Consider the following 19,220-nt stretch of genomic DNA (forward strand, 5'->3'; position numbering starts at 1 on the left):
AAATCTTTATTTGGCAGTTGCAGAAACATAGCTGTTGAGTGACTTTGGAAGGATTATGAGTTAAGCACCGGAGGCTTTCTCTCTAATGTGCTCTGAGACTGTTTCCTCTATACTTAAAAATTCCTTAAAGTCAATTTAGTATTTTTAAATGATTTTTTCCCAGATATTGTTTATGGCATCTAAAGCAACTGTGATTCTTACTTTACCTAACCCCTTCTTTTAGAGGGTAGATTTTTTTTTTTTTATGTTTATTTTCAGATTCTTAGAACAGAATTCTATGAAATATCTCTAAGAAATAAATCTTTGCTTTCTGTCCAGAGGGTGGCAGAATTTCTCTTCAAAAAATTAAATGCAAATAAATCTGCTTCCTCTGCTCAGCAATTATTTGGTTTTATGAAACTGGTCAGGAAGCAGATAAGCTCTAGTTCATTATTATTAAAAGAACATTCAAAGTACTGGAGGTGAAAAAATAAAACATCATAAGTCTCAGGTTCTGGAAATATTCACGTATTCTGTAGAAAACTGTTTACAAATCAAAAAGCCAAACTTTGGCATCAGAACTCTTGGAGCTGGAGGCACAGTAGTTTCAAGGTGACTGTATTTTGCTGATTTTCTTCACCACCACCAGGTTCCCTTTTGGACAGCTCAGAACAATTTTTCTCCTATTCTTTCTTTTTTCCCCCACTGCCATTTCTGTTTCTATGGCTGGCCTATGGGGTAGAGAAATGCAGAGACATTCTTGTGACTTGGTACCTTTTTGAAGCAGTAGGAAATTGTATTTGAGCTCCAGGGACCTGAAATCCCTCTTCTTCCTCTGCTTTTGTTCCAATACACCAACCACTATCCCCCCCCAACCCCCCGTCCCACGGCACCACCACCAAAAATGAAGATGAAATAAAATAACATATATTCCAAGCATAAAACAAACCCAGCATATACATGCTGTGAGTCAGATCCAGCACCTCCTTGTCTCCCTGTTCTGAGATCTGCTGCAGAATGATTTCTGAGACTTAATTTGCCAAGTTTTCCAGCTCTTTGCATTTGCCCAATGTTGCTGTCCAAATCCATGTTTTCTTTTTAAAAACTTTTCTCCTTTTACCATAGAAAATCACAACGCCAGGTGCTCTTGTCCCCTTTCTCTAATTTCTCTTTATCTTTGTGAACTCCTTTGATGTCAAAAGCCTGCTATGCTGGCAAAGACTTCTCACAGGGCCTTTGTAATCTTCAGTTTCACTTGGGAGTTTGTGTTTCTTTGAACAGTCATTTAAACAAATACGACCTCACAAATAGGTATCGAAACTTTAAAGAGCCACTTCCTTGATGGTAGGAAAATTAATTCCAAAGAAAACACAACGCGAGTAATTGCCACCTACCCTGCCACCTATCCTGCACTCCTGCTTCCTCTTGGCACCTGGCACGGAGTTGGCTACACAGATGTTTTTTAAGCCCACCAGGAAAAACTCACAAATATCATTTGATGCCAATAAGTCAATATATTTAAAGTGGTGAGTTTTCAAGTTGAGGTGGAAAAAATAAAGAAAAATTGAGGTGAGAGCACAGATGAGTGAAACAAATACCCGCAGCTCACTTTCTGCACAATGACGGCCACTGGCAGGCAGCACGACGTGGTTAAAACCACCGGCTCTGCCTGCTTTTGGTCCCAGCTCAGCCATTTTCTGGATACATTATTTAATTTTTTTTTTTCCTTTTTGTCTTTTTTCGTGACCGGCCACGGGATCGCAACCCTCAGTGTTGCTCCTGCACCTTGCTCAGCCAGTGAGCGGGAACCGGTCTGTATGTGGGATCCGAACCCTCGGCGGGAGCGCCACCGCACTCCCAAGCGGCACACTGTAGCAGTGCGCCACCGGGCCGACCCTCATTATTTAATTTTTTTGTTTCAAAGTTTCTTCTATAAAATGGGGACTATTTTTGAGGGTTAAGTCAGTACATGTAAAATGCTTAGGGTAGTGCTCAATACAGAGTTAACCCTCAATAAATGTGAGTAATAGTAGTAGAAGTAGTATACACTGTCGATTTAATTCAGTCTTTTATTTCTTTTTAGCACTCTCTTGCCCTTAATCTGTGCAAATTTATCTTTTTACTTATGAGATTATGAAAATAAACGGTACTGAGCTACCAAGTGTTAAAAATGTCAATTTCTATATCTTATTCAAAATCTAATTTATTCATTTATTCATTCAAGAGACATTTCTATGTGTGTATATGCCAAGCCCTATGCTGAACAGAGGGACTACAAAGGCAAATCAGATACAGTTCCTGATAAAGAGCTAATAGTCTGGTATGTGTCACAGACAAGGATCAGATGAGAACAGCTCAGCATGCACAGTCCCTGGATAAAGGAATGCCCGAGGTACCTCCCAGAGCACCTGGGAAAGGCACCCAAGCCAACCTGGGGTTGGGATGGTTGTGGAAGACCCCCTGGGACTGGTGGAAAGAAGAACCTTGAACTGTTTGTTCAGAAGAACAAATAGATGATGGTTGGGAAGGCTGGCCCATGGCTCACTCGGGAGAGTGCGGTGCTGATAACACCAAGGCCACGGGTTTGGATCCCTATATAGGGATGGCCGGTTCGCTCACTTGGGAGAGCGTGGTGCCGACAACACCAAGTCAAGGGTTAAGATCCCCTTAGCGGTCATCTTTATATAAAAAAAAAGAAGATAGTTGGGGAAGAGGGTTATTCCAGGTAGAAGGGAAAGAATGAGCAACAAGCAAAGGGCAAAGGCACAGGGGCTGGAGAGAGCTTGGGGAATTTGGTGAACAATTGGTTGCTGTGGCTGGAGCCTGACATGGGACAAGTAGGAGTGGGTAGAAAACATAAGCAGGGGCCTGGTCATGATGGACCCAGGAGCTTGGATTTGTTCCTTAGGCACCAGGGGGCTGCTGAAGAGTTTCAAGCAGGGATGTGTTCCAGCAGGTGGTTCTGCTTGCAGTATGGACAATGGAATGGAGCAGAGCAAGACTGAAGCCAGGGAGACGAGAGAGCAGATCATAGCAATTACAAATGGCCAAAGATATTAAAATAATCTCATTGTCAGGACTTAATGATGGATTGGTTGAGGGAGATTTGGGAAGGGGAAAAGTATGTCAGGGTTTACCCAGATTCGGCTGCCTCCCTGTCCTGGTTCACACTGCACTCAAACAGAAACTGCAAGACACTAAGAGACAAAGACTAGTTAAAAGACCTACTTCCTCTTCAAAGCCTGTCAGATGCAATGTCAGGTACTTCCAGATAGTACACAAAGCTTCCAGCTTTCTGCCCAAAGTTAAGACTCTTCAGTGGTCCAAACAGTCCTGGTCCCCACAGCTGGAGTGACTGGTTTGGTTTTCAGTGCTGATACAGAGGAATGAGACCTACAGCCTACAGGGAAAACAGTCTTGCTATTCCTGCCAAGGCAAGGAGGGTTCTGTCCACTTTTAGTACTTTCCCCAGGGGAAAGAGAAGTCGATAGTTTGAGGAGGCTGCACAGAAGAAGCCAGGCTTTTAAAGAGTGGAGGAAACTAGGACGGGTGAAGGGCAAGTATCTGCGTAGAGGGAGACACTGAAGACAGAAAAGAGAGGAGGAAATAGAGGAAGCAGAGGGGATGAATCAAGGGCCTAGAAGGAAGGTTAACCTTAGAGAAAAAGAACCTCTAAGCCAGGAAAGGCGCAGGCAGGTGAGATGAACATACTCAGAAAATTTGAGGAGGCAGAGGAGGTACTATGAAGAAACTCATGTCGAATGGCTTTTATTTTTCCAAAAACAAAGCAAGGTAGTCTCGGAGTTGGGAGTGGGCTGTGGACTCCAGGGAAGTGTTAAATCTTTGAAATAGCCACAATGAGGAATATAATAAAGGATCAATTAAAGATAGACATAATGATTGTAGAGAAAACTGGGTAGAACATAACTGGATAGCATCTCACTGTAGTGGAGTTAATTCGTGCATAAGATAATGCACATAGAGCATTCAGGACAGCACTTGGCACTAGAACTCTCAGAAAATGTACCATCACTCACCTTTCCCAGTTGTCATTTTGAGTAACTCTTAGGAACTAGTAGGAAGCAGATACTGTGGTCTTCTTCAAGGCTGGACGCTAACTTTAGTGGACATGATGGGTGGACCATGGGCCAAGGGAATCAAGGTTGGTAGGAGAGTATGCTTGAGGTCTTTTTGGTAGGGAAGAAAGTTAAATCAGAGTGGCTTATTGACTTTGAGGCTGAGTCTAGTTGGGGGATAGGTAGTTACAGTGAAGACGAAGAGCAAATTTGGTGAGAGGCTAGTGAGAAAAGGCATTGTAGAGCTGAGATCTTGGAAACTTTTGAGAGATAATTAGGAGCTTGGCACAGCTGAACTTGTGGACAACTTCAGTGGAGTAGAAATAAATGTTTTTAAAGTGTAGACAAGTTGAGGAACCCTGAGGTCAGAGTGTGAGGAGAATTAACGAAGTGATTGGTGGGAGATGGGAGAACCAAAGACTGATATCAGGGGAAAGAGTGGAGAGAAAGAAAACTTGGGGGTCAAGTGCTGGAGAAGATGATATGAGAGAGTGATATAGATTTTTTAAAAGGGTAGATTGTTAGGAGACCAATGGTTGGGAAAAGGCAAAGGGGAGTAGGGAGGACACCACTTTCCCTGTCCTCTCACAATGAGGGGTGGAAGGTGGTGCTGAGGCAAGAGCGTTATGGGGAAGTGGTCCACCTCAGTTACGATGAGCAGATAAAGCGGGTACTCAAGAGTATTCAAGAGCAAGGCTAAGAATCATGGGCAGCTTGTCCACAATACAGCACAAGCTGTACTGTGCATGGAGGGCTTGAGTTGTAACGCTCCATCTTACCAGTCCTGGTCTGAGCATTCTAGCTCTTCTGAGTGCTGCAGCTTTTTTGAAAGCCAGACTGATTCATTCCTGTCTCACTACATATGCACGATATAGATATAGATATAGATAGATATAGATATAGATATAGACATAGACATAGATATAGATAGGTATATGACAGTAAAGGCACTGACAGAGAAGTGACAATGTGCTGTTTGAGATTTGATAGATACTATTACCTGATGCTGATTATGGTGTATATGTGACACCTATGGAATTTAAGTTTTTCCAGTAATTAATGCCTTTGCCATACCATATATGTGCAGTTGTCCCTTGAGTATCCATGGGAGATTGGTTCATTCCAGGAACTCCCTTGGATACCAAAGTCCACAGATGCTCAAGTCTCTGATATAAAATGGTTTAGCATTTGCATATAACATATGGACATGCTCCCGTATACTTTAAATCATCTCTAGATTATTTTTTATACCTAAGACAAAGTAAACGCTATGTAAGGAGTTATTATACCATATATTTTTTATTTATGTTATTTTTATTATTATACTGTTATTTTTTATTTTTATTTTTCTGAATATTTTGGACCCACAGTTGGTTGAATCCACGGATTCGGAACCCTCAGATATGGAGGGCTGACTGTATTTGATTCAGGTACAATAGAGCAGTTATGAGTCCAAGACTTCCTCTCATAGAGGAGGTTAAATCCTAAAATTATGTGAACAATAGTTTGTAATAATAGGAAGTAACAATATGTTATTACTTAATCTGACAGGGATGCTTTTAAACAATTTGGTTATTTCCTTTACGTCAGTTCCCGTTTCCTTGACCTTCAAAAGGACTTCTTCCCCGAATAAGTTTTACAAATCCCTGAATTTATTAATATCATCTGGTATGTTGTTTCATCACTAAAATTCAGAAAAGTAGATTTGAAAGCATACTTTTTATCACTTTACAATAATTATTGGGAGAAGAGAAAGCCACTCTCTTGAATGTGAGTGGAGGCAGGGAAGGCACCAGGTTAGCTGTGCCATGACCATGAACTCAACTGTGAGCCTCAGTAGAGTTACCAGATCCAGCATGTCGTGCCCCTGCAGGTGGCTTGGGACTAGCTAACACCACAAACATTAAACCCTCAAATGCCAAGGGTCTACTCTAAGTATTACTCGGTAGAAAAATTAAGTTGCTGGGGTTTTTTCTGCTCTGTTTAATGGGCTTTGATTCTGCCCTTGCAATTTGCCTAGGGCTGATTAAAACAATGACTTCAGCTTTTCTGATTTCTTCTCAACCTGCAGCAGTGACCTTTAAAAACGGATTTCTCACTACTTAACTGCCAAGTTTTTCCCCCGCCAGTCCTGTTCACTCACTCACTCCTTCTGACTGCAAACACGTGCACACACACACTTACACCATACTGTGTACACTGATGGGTTCCTGGGTTCCTGTGTAAATAAATGACTCTTGAACAATTGCTTCACAAAGCTCTGAAGATGCTTGAGACATAGGAGGTTAAAGATCCTCCTAGCCTGGGCCGGCCCGGTGGCGCACTGGATAAGTGCGCCGCTTGGGAAGCGCGGCGGCGCTCCCTCCCGAGGGTTTGGATCCCACATACAGACTGGTTCCCGCTCACTGGCTGAGCGAGGCGCGGGAGCAACGCCGAGGGTTGCGATCCCGTTGCCGGTCCCCGGTCCCGTCCGGGGGCAACACTGAGGGTTGCGATCCGTTGCCGGACACGGAAAAAGACAAAAGACAAAAAAAAAAAAGATCCTCCTAGCCTCCTAACAGAGAAGAAATAAATGTGCACCCTGATACATAGATCTGCTATCTATATCCATCTATTGCTGAGTGAATGGTTCAATTAATATTTAATTTTATGTGGGTGTCACTGATTCTTGCTGCCTAGAGAAGGTGGGTATATTGCATACTCTTTAATATAATTGATGATAAGATGCTGATTTATTGGAATTCTAGCCAAAACTGTGCTTAGATGAAAAACAAGGAGATACTATAGTAATTTCCACTCAAACAATTCTTCTATTTTTAAATCTATGTATTGTAATGTTTGTGTGATAAATATAACCTTAAGTTTGGGTCAAGATACAGCTCTCGTAGTTAAAGGTATCCAGGTGGTATCTCTGTCCATATTTGACTCTCAGTAGAATAGTGGCACACCTAGATGGTCTGCTATTGTTTTTCTCATTCTAGATACATGATTATATAGTTATGGTTAAATAAAAGTTTCTCTATCATCAACCCCATTATCAAAGGTATATTGAAGAGGAAATAATGATTTGGAAGAAATATTCAACATCACTGACGTTGGGTGGTAACAGTAGTCTATCCTCAGTTTCGAGTAGTGCATATCCATTTGATGTAGTGACAAGCAACTGCTAACTATATGGAATCTGTGGAACGTGTGATAAAGCAGTGGTCCTTGAGCTCTGTCTATGGCCATGAGGCCTTTGTCTTGGACTCTTAAGGACCACCAGCCCTTATTCCCTCCCTTCTCTATCCCCCTTTTTTCTCCACCCCCCCCCAACAGATTTTACTTCCTTTCACATCTGGCATCTGGTGGGAGTGTTAGTCATTCTCTACTCCTTCTAGTTCACTGTTGGATGGAGGGGAGGGCTCTGACCCTGGGTGTGGAGGAGCAGAGGTGACCTTCACAATGGTTCTGCCACAGGGGGACTGTCTGAAAGGCCATCAAACATTTCTCGGTGCAGAGATTAACCTCTCACTAGCATATTGCTTGTCATTATTAGGCTAAAAGAGTTTGTCTCCTTCTCATCCTTCAGCTGTGACTTAGAGCACTTCCTTCTATTGCTTTGTTCTTCATCATAGTTGGCGGGATGAAGGAAAGAAAGCATCTTGCCACACCCATGTGCGGCTCCTGCACCCCTGTGTGTACCTACCCACATGGAAGTCGCTGCCTCCACAGGCATGGTTGGTAGACACGAAGAGGTTAAGGGATTAAGGAGTGACTTTGGGGCAAAATATATGATATTTGTCAATATCGTTCATAGGGCCAGCAGCTCAGACAAAGAAGTTGGCAGGCCCAGTGATGGGATATTAAAGAGTATTCACACTGAAATGGCTTTAAATGTAATGAAGATACAGAGATTAAACTACACTGAAACTACACTCAGGAGTTTATTTGATGAGAACAGTTTCTCTAGTATGTGAGCTAGTTTGGTGCCCTCTAAAGCTTCTTTCCCACACATGGGCTGTTCCAAAAATATTCCACAAAAGCCCCCCATTCTCTACCTCATCTACGCCCACTGCGGTCTTAGGAGAACTCCTAACCTTTAACTCTGGCTCAGTCTCACCCACTCTTCAGATCCAGTTCCTACTCTCCTTCCATTGCCTTGGCTTTGATGTTTCAGGCTTGCCCTTATTTCCACCTTACTAGAGCCACGGACTTAGACATGAGTTCCCCCTTTTCCTGGTCCCTGAAACCTAAGGCCAACTCCATTGTCCACACTCCGCCCCCTGCTACCACGCTAAACCCAAACTCTAGGAACCAGTCCAAGCCAGAGCCTCCCCTCTATCTTTAACCCCCAAACTCCATTTGTTTGAGAAGCCAGGCTTAGCAGCCAGCATACTCAGAGCCTCATAAGAAAACGTAAGAAATCTAGCAAAATACAATACAGACTTTGCTGGAATTTGAAAATGTCTTCTGAGCCTTTAAACCTGCAATATCTTACCATATACTCTTGATTTAATAGAAAGCCTTTTGCTGTCTATCCATCCATTTATCTATCTCTCCATTCCTCTAAGCTTTGTAATACTCAATCCAAGTACTTTTTAGTTGGAGATCTGTAATTTTCATATGAAACGAGTTCTGCAAAAAATTGATAATAGATAGTATTCTCAAGTAAGGCACTAGGTGGAGCACATGAATTTAGAAGAAATTAAAGTCCATAGTTACTAGTGATGACAAATCATTTAATTCAAGAAAACTGAAAAAAAAAATTAAACCAAATTTATTTTTATTAATTTCAATTGAAATAGCAAAGTTTAAAATAACATAACACTTTATATAAGTATATGTATAGTCTAGGCTAATGTTTTAAAAAGAGATAAAAATTGGAATAAATAATTTTTAAAAAATTTTTCTCTTCGGGCCGACCCCGTGGCTCACTCGGGAGAGTGCAGCGCTGGGAGCACCGAGGCCACAGGTTCGGATCCTATAAAGGGATGGCCAGTGTGCTCACTGGCTGAGCGCGGTGCGAGCAACATCACGCCAAGGGTTATGATCCCCTTACCGGTCACACACACACACACACACACACACAAAATATCTGTTCAATAAACCCTCCAAACCCCATAGCAAAAGAATGAATATGAAGAAGGCATCAGTTTAAGAAGAAGAAGGCAGAGATAGGCTGCAAATATGTGTGTGTGTGTGTGTGTGTGTGTGTGTGTGTGTCTGTATTTTTTTTTTTTTTTTTCTGATTGGGAAAATGAAGTGGTCTTTATCAGAGTGAAAATATCTTCATTTACACAAAATTCTAGATTGCCAGCTTCAATTTTGAGAGCAAATAAAGAATTTTATTGCCCATAGCAGAGGAAGAGGCAGCAGGTAAACTCTTTTAAAAGTTGCTTTTTTGTTTATAGAATATTACTGGGGAAGACTTTTATGAGAATCAAGCTCAGATTTACATTCAGCTTCTGCATTATTTTTGGAAGTTAAATATGTGAGATAGATAGATTGGTATAGGATACAATTTGCTGCAGGCTCATAAGATACCAATTTTTTAAAAAATTTTAATTTATCAATATACAATGTAGTTGATTTTTGTGTCCCTTTACCAATTCCTCTTCCTCCCCCCTCTCCCCCCCCCCAACATCATATCTCTTCACTTGTCTTAAGAAGTTCAAGCAATTGTTATGATTATAAGATATCAATTTTGATCCTGGTGATATTGCATTGTGTATGGTCACACTGCAAATTACAGCTTTCTGCTATAGTGCATTTGTTTGTGAGATTGCAAGTGAGGTTTTGTTAGTGCTTCCAGTTTTAGTTGTCATCCAACATAAAGACTGATATCACCACATGCAGTTTAGGCTGCCTTTAAATCCAAGTTAGAAGTGGAAGAAAAATACCCTGGGAAACTCACTATTGGCCCAGTGGTATTTTGAATTCTGATTTCCTTCTCCAATCTGCCCGTTACCAGTTACTTCTCAGAGTCCTGAGTTGGCTGCTTCATGCATTCTGTCCAGGGTGTTTAGTAAGTTGCATTCAGTAGAGAGACAGAGTGGAGAGTGCTTACTCCATCTTGACTGGAACTGGATCTGTGGACAATTTTTTAATTTCTGATTTTCCTTGTCAAATGATGTGTAGAATAACTTCTAATTTAGCTTATTTCATGCAATTGTAAGATATGAATTTAGAAAGAAGATAAATTAGCTGAACTTAATATAATGGGAATTTAATTATTTCATTAAAAATGTGCTACAATATTTTATTTTATGATAAACTGCAAGTAAAAAAATTTAGGCTTTATGTGAAGGGGATTTTGGCCAGAAATATATACCCTCCTGCTGTTTTATTTAGCTAGAAGCAGGCAGCAGTTCTGAGTTTTAGTAAAAAATCTGTATTTCAGACCAATGTGATTTCTCTTTGATGTCACCAATACATAAGGACACAGGTAAGTAAACATTCCATTATTAAATTAAAAAATGCTTAGGTTATAAATGTGATTTTATTAAATAAATTAAGCCCCATTCTATTTTGGACCTTTGTATGAATTAGCAGCAAAACTAGTGCTAACAGCAAAACTTGTTCTAGCACTGGAGGTGACTAATAATGTGTTTCAAATATCCTTTTTTCAAATCTATCAATGAATGATGGGAATTGGGAAATAAGGTTTAATTTAATAGGCTAGAAAGAGAAAAAAAGTCAATGCTTTATTTGCCCTTTTCCACTGTATATAAACATAAGACTCGATAGGCAGAGATGATGAGTTTGCTTCTTCCTTTTTACCTACTTTTGTGAAATGTGTACAGCAAGGGACAGGGTGTGTGTACATCAGGATTCCATAACGTCTACATGGTACTTGCAGTCAAACACTCAGTCAAAGCCAGCTCCTGGAACCTAAATAGGACTGTGTAAGTGGGTGACATCCTCTTAAGCTGTGATGATGGTGAACATAAAAGAAAGGTGTGATGTTTCAAGCAGTGATGTTTCTCTACTAGTGACTTTACATATGTGAGAGGACATTTCACATGTGACTTTGTTTCATTAATGGTATTCTGAGTAAGAGGTGAAGTTATGCAAATTGCTGATTCAACATGTTGACAAGGATATAAGAATAGTATTTGGAGCATTTCTTTCTACCCTTTTGCATTTTGATACCCATGACTGTATGTGCTTTCGTGGACACTGGTGAGATAGATAGACTAGTCATGAGCGATTGTATTTATAGATGGAAAAAACTGAGATGCTGGCTGTTTAGGGATTTGCTGAGTGACCCACACCACATTACTCACAACTTTGAAACTAGGATCCAGAGTGTTTAACTTCTAGACCAATGCTTTCCCCTCCCTCACTGTACTAATAAGTTTATGAAGGGAATTATGGCAAGGCCTACTTTGACCTTGAATTAATTTTATACCTTCAGTAGCTGTGTGTTAGTATACCAAAGGGGATTGTTATTGATTACTAACCAAATTTTTAAAATACTTGGTGAGCAGTGTCCTCCAAGAGAAAAATGTCACAAATATACACAAAGGGATGAATATAAAGATATTGAGTGCTGCAATATTTTCAGTAGCAAATATTGGAATCAGCCTAAATGTTGATCAGCCTAAGAGTCGCTAAATCAATTTGTAAATATTCATATGATGTAATATTACCCAGTGATTAAAGTGACCAAACTAGGAAGGTAGACAGATTTAATTAAAAAGCCATAATCTCAAATAAGAAAAAGCAAGTTTACAGAATGAAACCTACAGTATGATATCATTTTTATAATTAAATATACAGAACTGTGCTTTGTTCATGGGTACATATATGTATATGACCAATACTTAGAAATAGAGTGGAAGGATACACACCAAATAGTGGTCACCTCATGAGAGGGGAGTGGGATGGGACGAAGGTCGCAAAAGGATTTCAAATAAACAAATGAGATAAAATGTAAACAACTGTCAATTCTTTAGTATTTGCTATATTATACTCTGAATTTTTATGGAGTTTTGAAAATATCTTAAATAGCTGGTGGTGGTGCTGGTGGATGGGGTCAGGGGACCTCAAGGGAAGTAAGGCACTTATGATGATAGCCCAGTGAGAACTATATGCCTGACACTGAACAGAAAAAAGGTAGGCACTATTCCTACATTTATTATTTATTTCTGGAAGTACTGTCGTTGACATTTAAGGAGAGCAAATCTATGTATTAAGTGAACCCTGTTGGTAATGCCCCTCATTGTGGCAGAAGGGAGACTTGAGCTACAGAACTCACCCTACCCCATTAGCTCTACAGTGACAGGGAGAGCTTGGGGACCTGGACTAGACTTGCTCTTCCTGTCCCTGTCTCTGAAGTCTCTGAACATGTCAAGTGATAAAAGTGTGAATGAGTCATCCTTGTTGCTCACTTTCTGCTACATTGTTAACTGTCTTAACGCTGATACTCTCTTGATAAATTCTTAGGCATGAAAGGATGCATACCAGAAGACCCTATCATGTGGAGGGTGCTGAAAAATACTGCCTTGAGGATGATTTGGTCAATCTAGAGGTTCTGGATGAGGTAGACAACATTTAGTAGACAATTCTCATTGATAGCTTTTGTTTCACATGAATTGTCTGACTTTTCTGTTGTAAACCATGTTCTCCTAAGGTCATTTGAAAATCTAATTGTTTACGTAGCCATGGGGTTAGCTCAGGGAGCATTCAGTTGTTGTAACTGTGATCCTGTGTTCTGTTCATTTACGGTCCCTAGAATGAAGAAGAGAAAAGGATTTCGATTTTTCTAATAAAGCCCTTTATATCTCAAGCCTAAATGATGGATTGTATCAGCTAAAATTATTTTCTTTTTAATAAATAATTGCAGTTAACCCCTAAGATAGTTGTTTATTCTTCATAAAGAGGAGCTTCATTTAGGGAAATAGTGAAGTTAATGTATAGCTTGAATTCTAAATTTGAAAACTGTGATAATCCTCATTTAAAATATGCATGTTTAATAGAGCCATTAATTGCACTGAACCTGTTTCTGCAGAATCTGACTCTGGGGACCTTTAACGTCAATGCTTGAATCACTAAAGTGTAATATAAAAGTGTTCAATTCTATAATTGAACCTACCACCTAGTTTTAAGGTCACCGCTTTGAAAAATGAAGTTAATATTTTGTCTGTGCTTTATCAGTAGGAATAGCCTATTATAAAAAATTCTAAATCGAACATTTTGATTGGCCAAGACAAGTTTTTTTTTCACAATAAGTAAAAACTTTGTTGGAAATCTCAATGTCTTTTAGCAAGTCCTAAGTGGGCCTAATTATTTCGGTGTATTTCTATTTTGTTCTTTTTCAAGGCAAATGTCTGCATCGTTTTAATGATTTACGACCATTAGGATGACCGTACGACTTAAATGGACTACTTTCATCTTTTAGAGAAAAATATTCTTATAAGAATAAATTTATTGTCATTTAAAAAAATCTCTTCCTTGACTGGAAATAATGCTTACTCTCAATGCCATTTATTCTCTCTTTAGGATACAATTATTCATCAATTGCAGAAACGTTATGCAGACTTGCTGATTTACACATACGTTGGAGACATCTTAATTGCCTTAAACCCTTTCCAGAATCTAAGCATATACTCCCCACAGGTAATGGATACTTTCAGAGCATATTTCTCCTTAATAAGAAATTAAGAATCACAAGGGCAAATAAAAATAAGAGAAAAGTGAGAATAAAAAATATGCTACCCCAGAGGTGTATACCTCAAAGTTTAGATAACAATGCAACACAAATGGTACTCCTACATTTTGGAGGTAACTTTTTAAAGCAAATTGTAGCAATAATAGCTAACATACATTGAGGGCTTACTACATGCCAGGCACTGGGTTACCCCACTTCTCACAACCCTGTGGGACAGGTTAAGCCTTTTTGGCAGATGAGGAGACTTTGCATAGAGTGAAGTTCCTTGCACAAGCTCATGAAGCCATTAAGTACAGAAGCAGGATTTGAACTCAGGCCTACAGACTCCAGAGCCTGTGCTCTACAGCCTTCCTGATGCAACAAGTCCCCTAATAAGTGACAAAATCTTGGCTTTGTGGGCAACCGATAATGGAACATTAGATGGTCCAGTGGAGCATGAGAAGGTTCCTTTAAATTAGCTATTTTTTCTTCAGTTTTCCAGACTTTATCATGGGGTGAAACGTGCCTCAAATCCCCCCCACATATTTGCATCAGCAGATGCTGCTTACCAGTGCATGGTTACCCTCAGTAAAGACCAGGTAAGAACTCACCTTCCTTTTCTACCAAGTCACACAGTAAGACAGGTTTTATCTTCCTCTTCAGCTCATGTCCTCCTGAAACCATTCCATTCTGGTTGCTGATGCTCCCCCAGAGAGATAGGAAATGAAACAGCAGCTCAGGGGAACTGGGACACTGATAAAGCCGGTAGTAGCAGGAGAACATAATCCTTTTCAAGAAACATGAAACATTCATATCAAAAGCACTCATTTTCTCTGATAAGATTTAATAAAGATATTTCTAATATGAATCCAATGAGAACATAAAGGAAACACAGCCTGATTATGTGGCAATGATTGTAATAAAAACGGGATGTAAAATGGCATAAATGAAATATCTTCCTATTAAGTGCTCAGAATTTTCATGATCTGATTCTTTTTGTATGAAATATTGTGTATTAGGTTGGCAGTGATCATGCACCACACTGTGTAGCTGCTGAGAAATTGTGATGGCTTGGGTAAAGATTGAATAAACCTTAAACTCAGTGAGAGTTAAACACAAACTAGGAGGTGGGGGTGAAAGTTCCCACCCTCTGATCACATGTTTGGTCTTTCTAGTGACCAGCCCCCATCCTGAAGCTGCCAAGGGGTTCCATCTTGAACCACTTCCTTAGCAATAAACTGAGTTATGATTGAAAAGGGCTCCTTGTGAATAAAAAAAGATGTTCCTATCACGTATATCACTAAGGAAATTCCAAGGGTTTTAGGAGCTCTGTGCCAAGCACCAGGGACAAAGACCAAACATATAGTTTTTATTATATATACCCACTAATATCCTTTACACACAAAGAGCTCCTATGAATGAATGATAAAAAGAAAAACAATACAATAAAAAAGAGGCAAAGGATATGGATAGGTCACAAAAAAAGAAAGTATGAATGACCTTAAGCATGTAGAAAGAATAAAAGAAATAATAAAAGAAATGCAGATTAAAACTGCACTGACTGAGATACCATTTTTTACCTATCAGAATGGCAAAAATCAAACGTATTCTGTTGGTGAGGCTGTAGGAGAACAGGGACTTTCATATATTGGTAGAATCCTCAGGAAAACAACTTGGTAGTATCTATTAAATTTACAGATGTATTTACCTTTTGATCCAACATCCCATTTCTAGGAATTTATTCTGTAGATGAGCCTGCATGTAAACATAATGACCTATGTATAGAGTTATTTATAGTAATATTGTTCGTAATAACAAAAGAACATACTCAAGTATCCATCAGTATGGAACTGGTTAAATAGATTACAGTACGTCTGTATGGTGGAACAGCAAGCAGCTGTACTTGTTGTGAAAGGCTGAAGAAGCTCTCCATGTACTGAAATGGAAAGATTCCTAAGATATATTGTTCAGTGAAAAATGAAGGGGTACAGTAGTGGATGTTATATGAAAACCAAACCTGAGCACGCATGTCGTTTCTGTGCTATGAATTCTTCATTTGACACTCCATTTTCTCTGTCAGTGCATTGTCATCAGTGGAGAGAGTGGCTCTGGGAAGACAGAAAGCGCCCACCTGATTGTTCAGCATTTGACTTTCTTGGGAAAGGTATTGACTAATCTGCTTTACGTATGGTGGCTAGAAGTTCCTGCAGAATAACTGCATATTTTATAAATGATGGAAGTGCTGTTTTTCATTAGGGGTTACATATAAACATTTCATCTTTGTTAGGTTTGCTTCCTGTTAGCGAGGCCTCTTAAGATGTCAGCATGCCATCCTTCTTTCACATACTGAGGAAAATAATGCCAGCACGAATTTACTAGATTATCGGCAGTTAATTTTTCATGTTTTCAATGTAATAGAAACATTTAGCCATTACACAGTAAAAGTGGTTAAACACTAGAAACAAGATCAGGGAGAGCCACTGCAGTGATTAACGGGATGGAAAACAGAAATCTTTCAGCAAAAGTTGAGGGAAATGAAAATGTTCAGTTTGGTCAAATGGAGATTGAAGGAATGACTTCAAAAATAGCCCATTAGGGGCCGGCCCGGTGGCGCACTGGGTAAGTGCGCCGCTTGGGAAGCGCGGCGGCGCACCCGCCCGAGGGTTCGGATCCCACATACAGACCGGTTCCCGCTCACTGGCTGAGCGAGGCGCGGGAGCGACACCGAGGGTTGCAATCCCGTTGCCGGTCCCCGGTCCGGTACGGGGGCAACACTGAGGGTTGCGATCCGTTGCCGGACACGGAAAAAAACAAAAAACAAAAAAAAAAAAAAAAAAAAAAAAAAAAAAAAAAAAAAAAAAAAAAAAAAAAAAAAAAAAAAAAAAAAAAAAAAAAAAAAAAAAAAAAAAAAAAAAAAAAAAAAAAAAAAAAAAAAAAAAAAAAAAAAAAAAAAAAAAAAAAAAAAAAAAAAAAAAAAAAAAAAAAAAAAAAAAAAAAAAAAAAAAAAAAAAAAAAATAGCCCATTAGTTACATATACTCAGAATTAGTGTATTAGGTGACTAAGAGAGAACTTAAGAAATATTTTTTATAGGTAAGGTTTATTGAATATTATAATGGATGACTGAGAAAAGTTATGAGATCTCTATTTAAAATTCTTTCTAAACTGTTGAGGCACTTTATCTGTCAAGGATTTTAAGTGAAATGCAGCTAGATTTAAAAGCCACTGTCCTGATCTAGCCTAATCTGATTCATATGCACCTGAGAAAACGATGCTGGTAGTTATGCCCATTTCCCCAAATAGAGCTCTTTGTAAAAGGCCAATGTGCTAGCCTGGCTGGTCAGCTCAGCTGGTTGAAGCATACTGCTGATAACCCCAAGGTCCAGGGTTTGATCCCTGTACTGGTCAGCTGCAAAAGTAAATAAAGAACAATGTGAATGTTGGTGGGCCAGGGAGAAACACCTGGCAAATTTGCTGCAGGCTCCTCTTGATTGTTCTCTGTTTGGCACAGGCCAATAATCAGACCTTGAGAAAGAAAATTCTGCAAGTCAACGCCCTGGTTGAAGCCTTTGGGAACGCATGCACTGCCATCAATGACAACTCGAGCCGTTTTGGAAAATATCTGGAAATGATGTTTACCCCAACCGGAGTTGTGATGGGGGCAAGAATCTCTGAATATCTCCTCGAAAAATCCAGAGTTATAAAGCAGGCAGTGTACGTGCCCTTTTCCGTCCACTCTGTTTTTGCTCTGCAATATGAACTGGGAGGCTTTGGGAATTTTAATGGCTTCATTTTCACTCTTGTTCTTAGCATTCCCCAGCTTCCCCGAGAGCAAGGAATCATTTAAGCAAAGGATCAATGGTAATTTCTGACCTAAAAGATGTTAAGAGGCAGAGTACGAAGGGCTGGGGTGGGAGTGCTTTAGGGATAAGTATGCTAGTTTCTCCTGAGTCGGTTGTATCAGGTAGAATTTAACAGCATTGCAGACACTCTTAAAAATCATTACGTCGCTTAAAATTGGACTTGTCTATAAAAAAAGCACTAAGAATATTCAACATGTTATTTTTTCCCCTTCATTGAGAGAGAGAGAAAACAACAATTACTCTGTTTTAAGAAGAGCAGTATAGTTATATAATCAATATCGTGGGCTTTGCTCTGGGTTCAAATGCTGGCTCTGACATTTACTGTGTGACCTTGGGCATGTCACTAACCCTCTCTGTGACTCATTTGGGAAATGGAGATGCTTCTAGTGCCAATCTCATGGGTTTGTTGTGAGGATTAATGAGTTCATTTATATAAAATTACTTAAAAGAATGCCTGTTATGGTACATGCTATCAGAATATTAGCCACTCTTTCTATTATTATTAGAGGACACTAGAGTTTCTCAGGAGCACGGCTTCCTACGTACATACCTGTGCATTATTGAATGCTTGCTGCATGCCAGCACTTTGTTCTCTGCAGGGATTACAAGAGTAAACACAATCAACAAGGCCCCTGTATTCACAGAGCTGGGAGTGTGGGTGTGTGGGAGAGGGGCAGGCGAGGACCAAAGGCATTAAACAAATAAACTGATATGTAGAGCAACTGTGACAAGTACCAGAAAGCAACGTAAGGTGCTATGAAGGTGAAACAGGGGAGAAAGGCACATAATCTAGTCCAGGAAGAAAGAGGGGCTCTAAGGATCATTAAAAGTTTGTCAATGAGTTGGGGACAGGAGCAGGGAGGGAGAGAGGGGCAAAAATGAGACTGAGACCAGATCATGCAGGGCTTTTGGAACCAGGCAGAAGATTTTGAACCTTTTGCTAAGGGCACTAGGAAGCCACTGAACGTTTTCAAGCAGGGGAGACACAAAACCCAACTTGCATTTTGAAATGCTCGCACGAGCTTCAGAGGGCAAATGGATCGGGGAGATGCAAGAGGGACTGACGTCATTAGGAGGCTATTGCAAGCCCACATGATAGAGAACATGGGTGTGGACTAAGGTGGCAGCAGTGGAGATGCAGAGACGTTGACGAGTCTGAGACGTGCTGTGCAGGCAGAACCACTGGGCTCATGCCAGGTTAAGAGCCTCCGCGTCTTCCCCGTCATGCACTGTGGTCTCCTCACGCAGTGGGGACTGGTGTGAACATCAAACAAATGAACAAGAAGATAGAGGAAGAGTCATTTAAGCTTCCCCGTGGCTTTTTGATTAATTCTTATGAGGTCCCCTGCTTCTTTCTCCCCAAATTAGGATGATTTTAAAATTTAGGGAGCTACCTCTGACAGACTGGAAACTACAGTGTTCTGTGTTCAAAAGTAAAGTGGTCTTTTACTAAGATAATGTGAGGAGGATTCCATTCAAAGCTATGTCACTTCTTGTGGTATTGTCGCTTATTAACATAAATATCCTTCTACCTTACTTTTACTTTTTAGTATGTGGGAATACTAATGTCAATCTCACAAGGCGGTTATGAGAATTAAATGAGATAAAGAGAAGATGGGGCCTGTGCAAGTCCTGTTTGTCTAACCTTTGTGGTTCTTCCCCCTTTGGGC

At 40.0% G+C, this 19,220-nt stretch overlaps 1 protein-coding gene across 2 annotated transcripts in view; it reads left to right on the forward strand.

Moving 5' to 3' along the window:
• MYO3B (myosin IIIB) overlaps positions 1–19,220 on the forward strand; it is a 393,995-nt gene that overhangs the window by 149,502 nt on the left and 225,273 nt on the right. For both annotated transcript variants that reach the window (XM_008567646.1, XM_008567647.1), the window contains exons 9-13: positions 12,486–12,582; positions 13,542–13,658; positions 14,184–14,288; positions 15,770–15,853; positions 17,199–17,401. In XM_008567646.1, the coding sequence (XP_008565868.1) occupies positions 12,486–12,582; positions 13,542–13,658; positions 14,184–14,288; positions 15,770–15,853; positions 17,199–17,401 (606 nt within the window). The remainder of the gene's footprint in view (positions 1–12,485; positions 12,583–13,541; positions 13,659–14,183; positions 14,289–15,769; positions 15,854–17,198; positions 17,402–19,220) is intronic.

The sequence above is a fragment of the Galeopterus variegatus genome, unplaced genomic scaffold, assembly GCF_000696425.1.
Source record: "Galeopterus variegatus unplaced genomic scaffold, G_variegatus-3.0.2 Scaffold335, whole genome shotgun sequence".
Taxonomy (NCBI): domain Eukaryota; kingdom Metazoa; phylum Chordata; class Mammalia; order Dermoptera; family Cynocephalidae; genus Galeopterus; species Galeopterus variegatus.